Consider the following 13,359-nt stretch of genomic DNA (forward strand, 5'->3'; position numbering starts at 1 on the left):
GCAGCCTGCGTGGCCCAGCGCTTCCGCTGCCCGCGGATCCGGGGATGCGCTGCCTCCCCGCGCCGCCTTTGCTTAGGGGGAGGCTCCCGAGGTGACTGCTCTGAGCTGTGTGGGTGCTCTCCTCCCCGTCATTCACTTTCTGCCCCCAACTCTTCCAGGGTGTGTTTATGGCCTTTTTTCCTCCTCGCTGAGTTTCAGCAGGTGGGAAGCTCATGGCACCAGTGACAGGACTGCCGCTCTTGGCACTAGTGCCTCCGCAGAAAGGCCAGTGCTGGGCATCTGCTTTGTCATCGGCATCCTAGGTTTTGAAAAACGTCTGGTACTTTGCTGCTTGACAGAGCTGTTAAAATTAGGCAGGAGCTGTGGTTTTTGGTGGCGCTTCAGGATGTGGAGCCACATCTGCCCTTACCGTTCGTTGGGTGAACGTGTAGTTCAGCCACGAGACAGAGGAAACGCTTCTTACTGTGAGCCTGATGGGGACCAAATGCGTCATCTTGACAACAACCAAAAGTGGAATGCTGGATATATGCTAGCGAGGAAGATGGTGTAGTTGGTGGACTCTTCCAGGTCCTTACCAAACTTCATACTGGGACTACTGTGCCTGGAGTTACCCGCGTGCTTTATCCTTCAAGTGCATTACTGCTCCTTAAGTTGGACCGTTACTATAGCTACGTGTGGTCTGCTTGTGTCAGTCCTCAGGCTGGCTAGAATACTTCATGAAAGGAGGTTAAAAATTCTGCTGAAACTTCCAGCAAGCTTAATGGGAGAGGAGATTTTTCTTGTGCGAAGCTTGGGATGAGTCCACTTCACATTGCCCCCTGCAAAGACTCTAGATGTGGGTGACTGTTGGACACTGTCGGCCAGCGCCCACTGTGGAGCCCCTTGGTGTCTAAGGGGCACTGCAGTTTGTGCCCAGTATGCTGAGCTACCTAGCTCCTTGGGTACTACAGTTTCAGGAGCTGTTAGTGTTAGGACAACTTAGAATTAGCCTAATAGGATGAATGTGAGCTCCCCGTTACGACTTTTTGGCTAAGTAAGTAAAAGCAGTGAGGCAATGTTACCTCTATATATGGCAGTAACGAGCCATTACGGGACTATGCTGTCCAGTTCTGGTGTCTGTGCGTGGAAAGGGATGCTGACGAATTGGAAAGGGTTCAGAAAAATAACTACGGGAGTATTCAGACATCTGGAGACTGGATTGTACAACAGAGTGAGGTAAAGCAAGTAGGTTGAGCTGCTTATCGGGAAGTGTCAAGAGATGCTTGTATCAGATTATAGCTGCCCATGCAAGGAGAAGAAAGCAGCTCATTAGCAGACGGGAGTAAAGCAAGGTTCAGTGACCGTAATTTGAAACTGGACGTTCTCAGGTTAGGAATAGGGCACATTATTTAGTGTGTTAATGCAGCTGAAGAGTATGGGGCTATGTCTCCTCAAAACTTGTAAAATTCTAAAAGTTGCAACTAAATATTAGCTAGGAGAGAAAGGTTTTACATGGAAGGCCTGACCAGGGATTTTATTAATGTGACTTGAGGCCTTGCCGTATGTGAATGGCATCGCTAAATCCTTACGCTTCCCCAGAAGAAAGTACTCCTAAGCCCAGGCTATGCTTGCAAAGTATGTTTTATTCCCTCTACAACCCTGACTAAGTCCTGTGTGCTGCCTGGAAAGATATTTAAAAAGTAGGTATTGTAATGATCAGATTAACCTCATTTACACAGTAATAAGTGGATGCACTTCAAATTGGCTAAGAAGTTTCCTAATATTCACTGTGATGTTAGTAAATAGAGTTTGCATGTTGATTTTTTTTCTTGAGATGATATGCTGCAACTCTTCTTTAACCTTTACAAATAATCCACTGGCTGCAGGTGGTGTTATCTGTCTGAATGAAGGTTGCAAATCATTCCCAGAACTTTAGAAAGGCAAATTTGTCTGGCACATGTGTAAATGACTTTGTGTGCTTTTGGAAATTTGTTTTTAAACCGTCTTCCCGTTCTTAGGTGTTCTGTTTCTTCATTGTCTGCCTCAGCAGAGTTTGCTCTAAGCACAGGTGTGCTGTGAGTGCTTAAGAGGACTGATTAGTACCAGCTGACACAACACATGGTTTGGTATCCCATGATACCTGACTGTTAGTTGACTGCATAGATCTTCCGTTTAATCCCTGGCCACAGCTGGAGCTGCTTTTTAGTATTACTGCAGTAGTGTTTAAAATGAAAGAAAAAAAAAAAAAAAGAAAAAAAAGGCAAGTAATGTGTTATTTGCTCAATCTTGTGACCTGCAAAATGAAAATAAAAATATATTTTACTACATGAAATTGTAGCTAAGGTATATACAAAATATTTTTGACAAATACTTGAAAAATTAGAGTGTGTATGACGAATAGCTTCAGATACTGAAGTTTGTTCTTTGATATTAGAACATGCAGCATTCCCATTTAAGTGAATGAGAATTCTGCCTGCATAAGCAGAACCCAGGCCCAAGTAATAACAAAATACATGCTGCAGAAAGATCAGATAACTGTACTCTGGATTCTTTCCCAGGTTCTTCCTTTGTCTACCAGTGTACTGGGACTGGTTATTCACAGCTGAAATCAATGAGTGCACAGCATTGATTATAGCTGGAACAAGTCTGAACACAATATTTGAGCAACAAGAAACCTGATTTTATGAATCCTTACGCCTATTTAACATAAGGTCTTTACGTGCATCTTAAGCTATATGGATATGCTGTTCAAGGTTAATGGTAATGCATGTTTTTTTTTAAGATTGTGACCTTGGGCATAAAAGTGGTAAGGGTTGAATATTACTTCAGAATGTTACATTGTGTAGTTCACTGTGATGGCTTAGTATTGATCTGGTTTAGTAGGAAGAATTTGCCTTGACTCATTTTCTTTTGTTTTTCAGGAAAAGAAATGGAGCAAGCTCAGTAACTGCCCAGTCTAACGTCTTACTGATATCTTAAGGAATCTTACGAATACTTACTTTGAATTGGAAAAATGACTGCAGATCTAGAAGAAAATACAGGTTGTTGGAAAAGAATACCTGTCAAAAAGTGGAACGTCCAATAGTTAATTTGGAAATAGTGTAAAATAAATATACCTGTTATGGTACGATTCTGGAGTGGAGTTAACTCTGTAGCACATAGGTAGCTCTCCAAGGAGGGGGAGGAAAGAAAAAGAGCTTTCTGTTTTACTAAATTATGGAAATTTTTTGGAAGACGTGGACATGGATTTTGAGCCTAGTCATGGTTTCATCGGAATTTCACAGTGACAACAGGCTTTCATATAGTTCTCAAGGTAGGGGTCTGAGCTCTGTAGGTGAAAAGAAGCATCTTTTTTTTCGCTTTGTATTTGGATAATATTTTCTAAACCATGTTTATATAATTATTGAGATCATATGGGCTCTGCTCTTAGTTTTACCATGATTCATTGTCATGGAAGTTTAAATACAGCAGATGTGATTAAAACAAAACATTTAATTTCTTTCTGGCGGCTTTTAACTGTAGGCAAGTCTTGCAAATGAAATACAGTAAAATGTTGTGCAGTTTAGAAACTGGCCATAACAACACTAACATGGTTTTAGACTAGGAAGTAAGGATCTAATCTTGCTTTGTTCCATTAACATTTATAGGTTTTTGACTAAATAAAGAGCTATTTACTTGTTTTTACAATAAAATACTTTCCATTACTACTGGGTTTATTCTTGCAGGTTGATTTAATAGTTTTATGTCTTGAATTATGTCGCTGTGGAGAATGTGTCCTTCTTAGATTAGAATTTGGCCCCAAATGTTTACATATTTTGCATAAATAGGAAAAGAGTAGGTAGTTAAGAATGCTTGTATTTCCAGTGTCATCAGATTAATAGGAAACTGAAGACATTTTCTTGACTTAAAGAAAAGAACATTTTATTTTACTTAGTGAAACGCTACGTCTTGCATTTACCTCAAAATGGCTTTTACTCATGAGGGTGATGAGATTTAGCGAGTATGGTTTATATTTATACTACTATTTGTTGTTTCCTGTTCTATTTTCTTCTCTTCTACGCCCACTCCCTGGAATTGTCTTACCTTGTGATTACAAAGAGGAATTCCTGTCTTACCTTGAACACTACCAACTAACAATCCCAATAAGGGTTGATCAAAATGGAGCCTTCCTCAGCTTTACTGTGAAAAATGATAAACCCTCAAGAAGGAGGAGGAGCACAGACCCTTATGACCAAGAACTGGCAGCATCTAAATTATTTTTTAAACTTTCTGCCTATGGCAAGCACTTTCATTTAAACCTGACTCTCAACACAGATTTGGTGTCCAGACATTTTACAGTAGAATACTGGGGGAAAGATGGACCGCAATGGAAGCACGATTTCTTAGACCACTGTCATTACACAGGATATTTGCAAGACCAACACAGTACGACTAAAGTGGCCTTAAGCAACTGCAATGGTCTGGTAAGTGCACGTTACATGTTCTAGTATAGTAGTATGCTTGTCCCTTTTAAATGATAGAAGAGCTTAATTGGCATATCTTTCAGTCTTTTGAGTCCCTGCAGAAAGCAGCAGACAGGGAGGTGCAGAAACACCCCTAAAACCTGATGTGGGACCTGGGGAAAAGTAGCAGGCATTTTTTCAAGCTTAATTGTAAGTACTAAGACCCAATTCTGCAGTCCTTCAGCAGGCAACATTTTCAGCGTGTCCAGCGTCTGCACTAGGGCTGCAAGATTAGGTCTGTGCTGAGATCCTTACAGGTTATGAAAGTGTTGCAAGCTTACGGGGCAGGGAGGAGGAAGCAGTGGATTAGGATGCTGGATCTCTCCAGAGAGACGTTAATTGAACTCAACACCTGTTTGTTGCCTTTGAGAATTTGGGTTTAGAAACCTTGAGTAGATAACAGAGGAGGAGGTGCTTGGTGCAGAAGTCATCATTGCTATAAATACAAAAAGCATTGAGGAAGGTAGATACTTTGCAAGTACCAGCATCAGAAAGTAATAATTTACCTTTTTTAATAAATATTTTGCTTACAAATTGTGAACACTTGCATTTAGAAGTAGGATTAGAAATTCTCATCTCTTATTCTTACCTCTTCTCTTACTGTTGATCTCTTGATGCCATGACAATAGCCCTTGCATGGGAAAAAGCTTTTATTCCCAACAGAAATTGCAAAACAAATGCAAAAAATTAAAAAGCAGACTATTGAGTAACAAAATACTAAAATAGAAGGGCATGACTATGAAATACTAGATCAGGAGTCAGTGATTTGTCTATATATTACAGTTATTCATTCCGGTTTTAATTGTAGTAGAACACTGGTCAATGTTCTTGTTTAGGAATAGACAGATCTAATGAATTACTAATGAAAAAAAACCAAAACAGATTACACAGACTTGCTAAATTAATTCCTGTTTGTCCTTGGAAGTGCTACTGAATAATGCATCTTATGATGTTACTTACAAACAAAAGCCAGCTGCTTCAGACCTAGATAGGTTGTATCACACCCAGCTCCTTCTGATACCCCTGATACAGTCTAGGTTAGCATTTTGGTGTACTCTTGAGGAAAAATAATTTAATGGGAGTTGCCAAGGCTAAGGAAAGATTTTCAAAGAAATGTAGTTAAAATGGTGCTCCATTGCGTGTGGTATCACAGTTTGGTTAATGCGACTTGTAGCAGGTAGAGGTTTGACTTTAGTACCATTTTTACTTTGGTTTTGCAGTTCCCATATAATAACAGATTTTTTTTGGTCACAGTTATTTATGCTGTTAAACTAATAATTACTTTTGCTTTTGAATTCTTTTCAGCTAAAAATACTATGGAGACCAAATCCCCATTTTCAGGACTTGCTTCTTTAAGAGGGCCTGCATGCCTCTGTATTTCCAGAGTTTCGGCACTGACTGGTTGGCCCCCTTGGAGCCTGCAGTCAGTGCCATGGTGCTCCTGTTTCAGTTCCTCTCAGACCTTGGCTCGGGATCGAGCCAAGAACGCCTGCTCTTGCCTTAGCTGACTCCTGATTTCCTTTCACGTTAGAAAAGCGAGAGTGGGATGAAGCAGGAAAAAGTCCATGTTTTCTTTATCAGCTTTGCCCAACTCTCGCTCCTTGTGACACTTCCGTTTCTTCTTTAGCACACAAGGTGTCATGGTGAAGCAGAATCTTTTTTTTTTTTTTTTTTTTGCTTCTGTGCCTTACACCCTGAGGTGACATTTAGCATTCCCATTGCTGCGTGTTTTCCCTCCACTTGCTGGTTTGCCGGAGCGGAGCTGCCTGTTGTTCTGTAGTTCTAGGTGTCAGTATGTTAATGTTGTGGTTTTAAGTGAACTTCAGTGTGGAGTGCTTACCAGTTAAGTTGTCCTCTTCAGTGCTTTTAGTAGTTGTCAGCTCTTAGGCGTTTTTTCCAGGTATTAAAGCACCCTTAATGCAGTTTCTGGGCATACCATAACTGGCCCTCTGGAGTTCTTCATGGTCATGCCTCTTAGTTGGGACTACGAGGGTCAGGTGTTGGCTGCATCACCTAGAAAGGCCTAGCCACAAGCACGTGAGGCTCCTGTTATGCTCCAGAAGCAGCTGCAGGGGTGAAACGAGGCTCTTTCTCCGAGAGGCAGGAGTCCTGCAGAGGGGTACAGTCACAGGCTTGACTCGGTATCATCCTCTACTGTACAGAAACTCCTCTCATCCAGTGCTGGCAGGGCCTTCCAGAGCACTGAGTATGGGAGTTAAACTCTATTCAGATAAATCCATCACAGAGTTATTTTTAAATGATGATTCCAACTGACGAATAATTTGTTATACAGCTACTGGTTAGAACATGTTTAATAAAGCAACTGGCAGTGAATATTGAAGACAATATTACTTGTTTTAGAACTAGTGATAGTTCGGAATATGTCATGCTTAAGGCATTCTTTGTATTTTCCAGTCTGATTGTTGATCTGTAAGAAACTGCCAGTCACGTTCTGTATAGTCTTGATGAACATCTGTATCAAAGCCAGTCATTTTAAGTTTAACTCTGAAGCAAGTAGTGATCTTTAACAGTGAGTGTTGCTCACAAGACAACTTTAAGCATTCCATTTATTCCAGTTGTCCTGTTAGGCTTTAGTGTTGCCACGAGTCAGATTTCTTTCCCTTATTTAAAGCTTTGAGTTACTCTGTTTAGTTACTCAGGGTGGTCAGGTGAGACCATGATCTAATTGATTTAAGTTGTATGGCTTTGAAGAACACTTGTAGTACCTGAGAGAAGTTTTAGTGCCAGGAGGGCTTTCTTTTAGTTTTGTTATAATGAAAGTGACGAGCAGTCAGTTCGTGTCTCTCTTACTGTTTCCTGCTTCAGCCTCTCCCTCTATATTTCTTATTACCAAGTGCTCCAGAATTACAGGCTGCTGCTCACTGAAGTTTTCATTCCAGCAGTTTCCATCTGCTGGGCCCTGATTATGCTGTAAATTGTCTTGAGTTATGAGGAAAGCACTATAATCCAGTGAGCAGTCATGTGAGGAAATTGAAGGTCTTGTCCGGCAGGCTTGTGCTGGCTTTCGAACTCATATTTACTTTAGTGGATGTTACATTTGTTGATGGATTGCAGGTTTGGTCCTCTCATGAAAGAGCCTGCGACAAGCAGTGTTTTGGGGCCTTTGGATGAAGGGTGCAAGGCAACAAGGCTGGGGCATTGCCTAAGCTGAGTATGTCACTTCAAGAGGAAGAAGTTTGTCTAATTCTGGGGGGAGCACGTCTTAGAGAAGAAACGTTTTGGAGCTCGTGACAGTGCAATATAGCAGAAACGAAATGTTTTGGATTCTGATCCACCTGACCCTGTCCTCTGCCAGGTGTCAGAGTTCTTAACTGAGTGCTCAAACAAGTTTTCCATAGTAGTGGATGTTCTCATTTTGCTCTGAAAAGTAGTACTGGGAAACACTTCAAAATGTATAGAAAGTGATTATTAGGAAAGTAAATGAGAGGTTAAATCGCATTTTGAGGCTCCTATGGGTCAAAGGAAATGTTAAATATAATAGGCCAAGTATTTCCATGGTATGCGAAGCTCTGTGCACTGTGTAACATCTGTGCTGGGTAGCACCAATGTTTCCATCCAAACAGAAATGATAAAGAAAGCACAAGAAATAGGCTGTGGCTAAAAGTGTGACCTTACTTGGTTAAAGGAGGAATTGTTTTACTGGAAGACTTCATGTTTGTTTCATGTATTCCTAAATTCATATATGTATGAATTACTCATATTCTGAAATTAGCTCATTTGATAGGTGATTCTACCATAAAGAATACTTCTATAGATTATAAATTGCATGTGGTATGTTATTTTTGAATTGTATGTTAAATATTGTCTAGTTCATGAAATAATTTATAAAGATCAGGAATTATATTGAAAAGGATTTATTGTTTTAGATCTGGGTCTTTGGAGTTCTCTTTGGTGCTAGTATGCATTTGCAGTATAGACTTAGTATTCAGAAAATTACGTGTAAGTTGTCCCTGTCCTAGTTTAAGGTGTCTTGTTAGATTCCGTAATGTACCATCTCAGGCCAGATCACTGTTTTTTTCATCTCTAAGAACACAGTAAGCTAATGCAGTCTTCTCTGTCATAAAACCACAGTGAAACGTATAGCCAGCTGTAGACATACTGAACAACACTCACATGTTTTCAGAATTTTCCATTACTACTACTTTATATTAAAAATGGATAAAGCATGAAGTCTAGAAAGGTTCAAGGCATGGAAAAATTGCGGAACAGTGGTACTGTGTGGAAAAGGCAGGCAGCTACTTGTCCTCCATAATTCAGCTTGCTTCTGTGGATGGACATCCGCTATCTGAAGGAGGTTAAGGCCCCAGCTGGACAGCCTGACAGAAAAAGATTGCTTTTCACAAATTCAGGGGAACTCCGTGTGGATTCACAGATTTGTCTGAGCATGTCAAACTGCTGGATCCAGACCTTATATATGTTCTCAGGAGTTGGCAGTCAGTAGTGGGATTGGATAACACAGGACCTCAATCAATCTGTTTTAGATAATAATCTTGGGAATGCTGCTTATCGTAACCTACTTGGGGTATTCAGCTTGTTTCTATTTTGTCAAAATAATTTCCTGGTCCTTAAGTCTTAATGATGTTTCTCGTGCTTTGCAGTGGAAATTTAATTTTCAAACTGTTCAAAGACAATAGCAAAGTAAAAAAAAAAAGGGGGGGGGGAATTCTAAATTAATAATTTTTGTTTCGAAAGGGCATTATTTCAGTCTCCTTTTTCAGCTGAAATTGTTTTGCTCAAATAGTAGATTATAAGCCGAAACAGGGGTTTAGAATGTTAGTTTGGATATGATAGCGTAATTACCACTATTTGTTAGTCGGGCGTTGCTGAATGCATGTACAGTGGAAGTATCTAGCCACATGAATTTTCTAAACTCAGAATAAATGCTGGTTGTCACTGACATAGGTACTTTTTATGTACAGAATTCAGAGTGCTTCTTCAGAATCAGTCACTGAGATTCAACAAGGCCACTTCAATCAGTTTAATATTGGAAGAACAGTTTTGTTTGAAAGCAAAATAGCTATGTTATGTTTAAAATGGTACGTTGGGCTTGTGAATGACATATGCAGGGCAAGTGTGTTTCCCATGTTCATCAAATCATTTCGAACCGACCGCATACCTGTTCTGACGACCTGGTGGTAGGTCTTAATTAAAATTTATTTGCAGTTCCTTAGGTAAATGTTATTAAAATCTCTGTTTTCCTAAACCACCATGGTGTTTGAGGAGATACGATTAGATGTCAACTAGGCATAGGAAAAATCAGTGATAGTCCTGACCTTTTTCACTGCTGTTACCTGAAGGAACTGTTTGCAGACATTCATCTTAGTTATTGTGTATTTTCTCCTGCAAATATACGCTATTTGTATGGAGAATATATGCTGCAATTAAGTGTTGTTTATGGCGTCTGAATCAACTCACTCCGGCCGAGGTCATCTCACTGCTTAAAACCATCATTTTCAGTACCTGACAAAAGGTCTTGTTCATGTTTAGGCTTGTTAACCTGCCTGGAACTGTGTACAGACATGAAGGATGTATACTGCAGAGCAATCTGATTTAGGTTAAGACGCACTGTTTTGCAGAGACAGAGCCACAGGTTGGATGATACCTCTGTCTCCTCTGGCTTGGCATGGAGCGGACAGCCTGATGGAGTTGGCCAGAACCACTCTGCAGGACTCTTTTCCTGTGGGAACATAATACCAGAGCTTATAATGGCTCAGGATTCGCTTGAACCCAGATGTCTGACATCCAGACTGGATGCAGTCCAGACTGTCAAGGCTCTTTCTGCACATCTGGCAAACCCAGTTACAATTTGCTTTATATTTTCAATACTACTTAAGCAGCAGTGTACCAGTAAATGATACACGTTCTAGTAAAATCTTAGACTCCAAGTAACAAGAAGGCTTTGTGAGAGAAATTTGATACCAGCATCTTCCCAGTGAATATAGAACCTGATGTTACCTGATTATTGAGTAAATAATTGAGTTTATAGTGAAAAATATATGGAAGAGGTGTTAGAGTCACTATGTAAACAGCAGGTAATTGAAAGCTGCAGTGTGTTCATACATATATTTTCAAAATTTATAATAGGGTTATATTTGGAAAACACTGTTCTTTCTGATGTGTTACACAGGATTTTTTATTTTGTGAGTTTTATGTTGTCGCTGAAATCCGGTTATTCCAGGACTGGCGAACATCAGGCGTTTGATGTACAAAACAGCAGCAGGACGAGAGCTTTAACCAAGAGTCAGATGGCAAGCGCTGCCTCTGAGAAGCAGCTTTAGGGTATTTAGTGCAGATACGGAACAAGTGGTCGTACGGCTTGACCACAGGGGTCTCATTGGAGGAAAAAATAATACCCTTTAAAAAAAAGTTAATGCACAGTACTTGCTTTACAGATCAAAGGTGTGGAAGCAATTTGTGATTCATCAAATCAGGATACGAATGCAGAAGTTCGTGCTTCCAGTCTCCTACCTGATGAGTAGCTCTTTCTCCTGGAGTAGAAAGTTCAATGCATTCAGAATTTTCTAGATATGAATACCAGAATTTTTTATTTAGCAAATATAGGTGTAGAAGTATGTCAGGGCTTATTCCCCAATATTTCTGTATCTGAAAGGATTCCAAAACTGGATTTTCTGCAAAAGTTCAGTTTTAATTGCTAAAGGTTCAGGAAATTGCATAGTTGGCCTGAAATCTCTCCTTTCTTCCATAAACCACTTCCTGTTTGGAAGAAGCTGAGTTCACAAATGTAGAAGTTATGAGAATAGACTATCTACTATTCTTCACTGCAGTATGAGGGGGGAAAAAGAAGTTAATTTGTTATGGAGAATGAGGTCTAGTGCACAGTCTGCAACCACTTGGATTTGTCAGATTTGTGGCAAAACCTTTTAAGGAATAAATGCTTTGTAGATAGTGTATTCTAAGTTAGTATTAATAATTGGATTTTAATAACTAGCTCAGTTTTGGCATTAAGCATCTGGATGTAAGATGCTGAATGGTTTCCCTGAATATATGTTATAAAATCATATCATTGTTCATTTGGGTTTCCCTGAATATATGTTAAGAAATTAAGCCTTCAAGCTATTTTTCCTTGATGCAGATGCATTTTAAGCACCTACCGGTATGGCATCATAGAGGAATACTGATCTTGCCATTTTGGCTTGGCATCATGTTTAATGGATATGAATTATGTAGTTCTGGAACATACCTGTGAAGAGATTATTTGTCAGATACTGAGAATATCTCTTGCTTTCTTACCACATCCACCAGAAATGATGGGAAAGAACTCCAGAAATAGGACAAATGATATTTTTATCCTTTTCTCATTGTGTTGCATATAGGCACTTAACTTCTGCTCCCACTAAAATCAGAGGAGGAGAGCTGGCTCACTCATTGTTTTCTGCGTTGGCTTATAGTTGTGGATTTCTTCACAGAGAGACGATAGTCTAATGTTTTTATAAAAAGTTAAGCTTTTTAATAGGAGTTTTGTATTGTGTTTTGCAAGTTTTTTCTTTTCTTCTTTAAGCATGGAGTCATTGCTACAGAAGATGAAGAGTATTTTATTGAGCCTTTAAGGAATATAACAGAAGGTTCTAGTAACTTTAATTATGAGAATGGGCATCCTCATGTTATATACAAAAAATCTACCATGCACCAGCAACACCTCTATGATCACAGTCACTGTGGAGTCCCAGGTAAATAAGTATGAATGTCATTCCTTTTAAAAACTTATAGCTTAAGATGTGTTTTAAAAATCTTGCTTTATTCATGTGTAAGACACAGTGCAGATGTAGCGCTGGGAATCCTCCCTTTGTGTGATGCAGTGTGTCCTGTTAAAAAGTAGGTTTTATGGTTTTGGTTTTCTTCAGATTGAGGGTGTAGTGTCTTTCAAACATCGAGACACTGTGAACAAGTCTTGGTTTATGTCTGTGTTGTGTACAGTGGTAGTAATGAGCACAGCCTTCCATCCTCACTGGAGAATGCATGTACTTCATTCTCCAACTGGAAAGCATGACTGAGTGACTGAGTATTACTGCTCAGTGTTCAGTAAGTGTTCCATTTTATTTGAGGAAACTTAACATGAGGAGATGTGCTAGTATGATGATCAGTAATACATCTGGAACTGAAGTCCTCGTCTTTCTCATTTACAGGGTTTATGGTGTTTTGTTACTGGCTTTTGGTTCAGTGGCTTAACATTGTTCCTTAAGAGTGGAGTATGTGATTTACAGGTGCCATAGGGAATGATTATGTAGTTTTGATTGAGACATACTTTCCCTGCAAAGCAATTGTAACTTCCACAAACAAACTTTTCAAGTACTCTTTGACATGATTTTCACTTGCTTAAACTGAAAACGAACTTCTTGAAAACAGCATGGAATAAATCTGACAGGTTGGTTTAGAGCACTAAGGTAATGTGGGTTTTTTACGTAATAGAAAAAAATGTTCTAACTTTGTCATGTATTTATATCTCAGAAATAGCTTGTTCTTAAAAGTTCAATCCTGGACAGTTGTATTCCATGAGATTCAGTGCACAGGGCAGGCTGACACATACTAATCTTAAAATAAAAATAATATCACTGTGCAATGATGTAACTCATTTCAGCTTCTTTTAGAGGTTGCAACTGTTACTGGCACCAGCTGACTAAACTTACAGTACTGATTGTCTACAAAGGCCCATGCCTGGGAGACAGTTTTTCCTGAGTGTTTCAGTTAACTGTGTTTAGGGATATGCATGTAACTTCTGTTTTAGTGTGGAAGCATTATCCCATTTACGTGCTTCTAATATTTCAAAACGAATCTCCTAACTATTACTGTCTGCTAACTGATTGTAAAATGGGAGTACTGATGTGTATTGATTTTGTAG

At 39.5% G+C, this 13,359-nt stretch overlaps 1 protein-coding gene across 1 annotated transcript in view; it reads left to right on the forward strand.

Annotated features, from left to right (window-relative positions):
* Positions 1-2,900: 2,900 nt before the first annotated feature.
* The window catches only part of LOC104515478 (A disintegrin and metalloproteinase with thrombospondin motifs 6-like), a gene marked incomplete at its 3' end in the record, with an annotated part of 15,302 nt that continues 4,843 nt past the window's right edge, over positions 2,901-13,359 (forward strand). Inside the window, exons 1-3 of the mRNA XM_010159466.1 lie at positions 2,901-3,292; positions 4,078-4,442; positions 12,022-12,190. Of these exons, the coding sequence (XP_010157768.1) occupies positions 3,196-3,292; positions 4,078-4,442; positions 12,022-12,190 (631 nt within the window). The remainder of the gene's footprint in view (positions 3,293-4,077; positions 4,443-12,021; positions 12,191-13,359) is intronic.

Source organism: Eurypyga helias, unplaced genomic scaffold (assembly GCF_000690775.1).
Source record: "Eurypyga helias isolate BGI_N326 unplaced genomic scaffold, ASM69077v1 scaffold38769, whole genome shotgun sequence".
Classification (NCBI taxonomy): Eukaryota; Metazoa; Chordata; class Aves; order Eurypygiformes; family Eurypygidae; genus Eurypyga; species Eurypyga helias.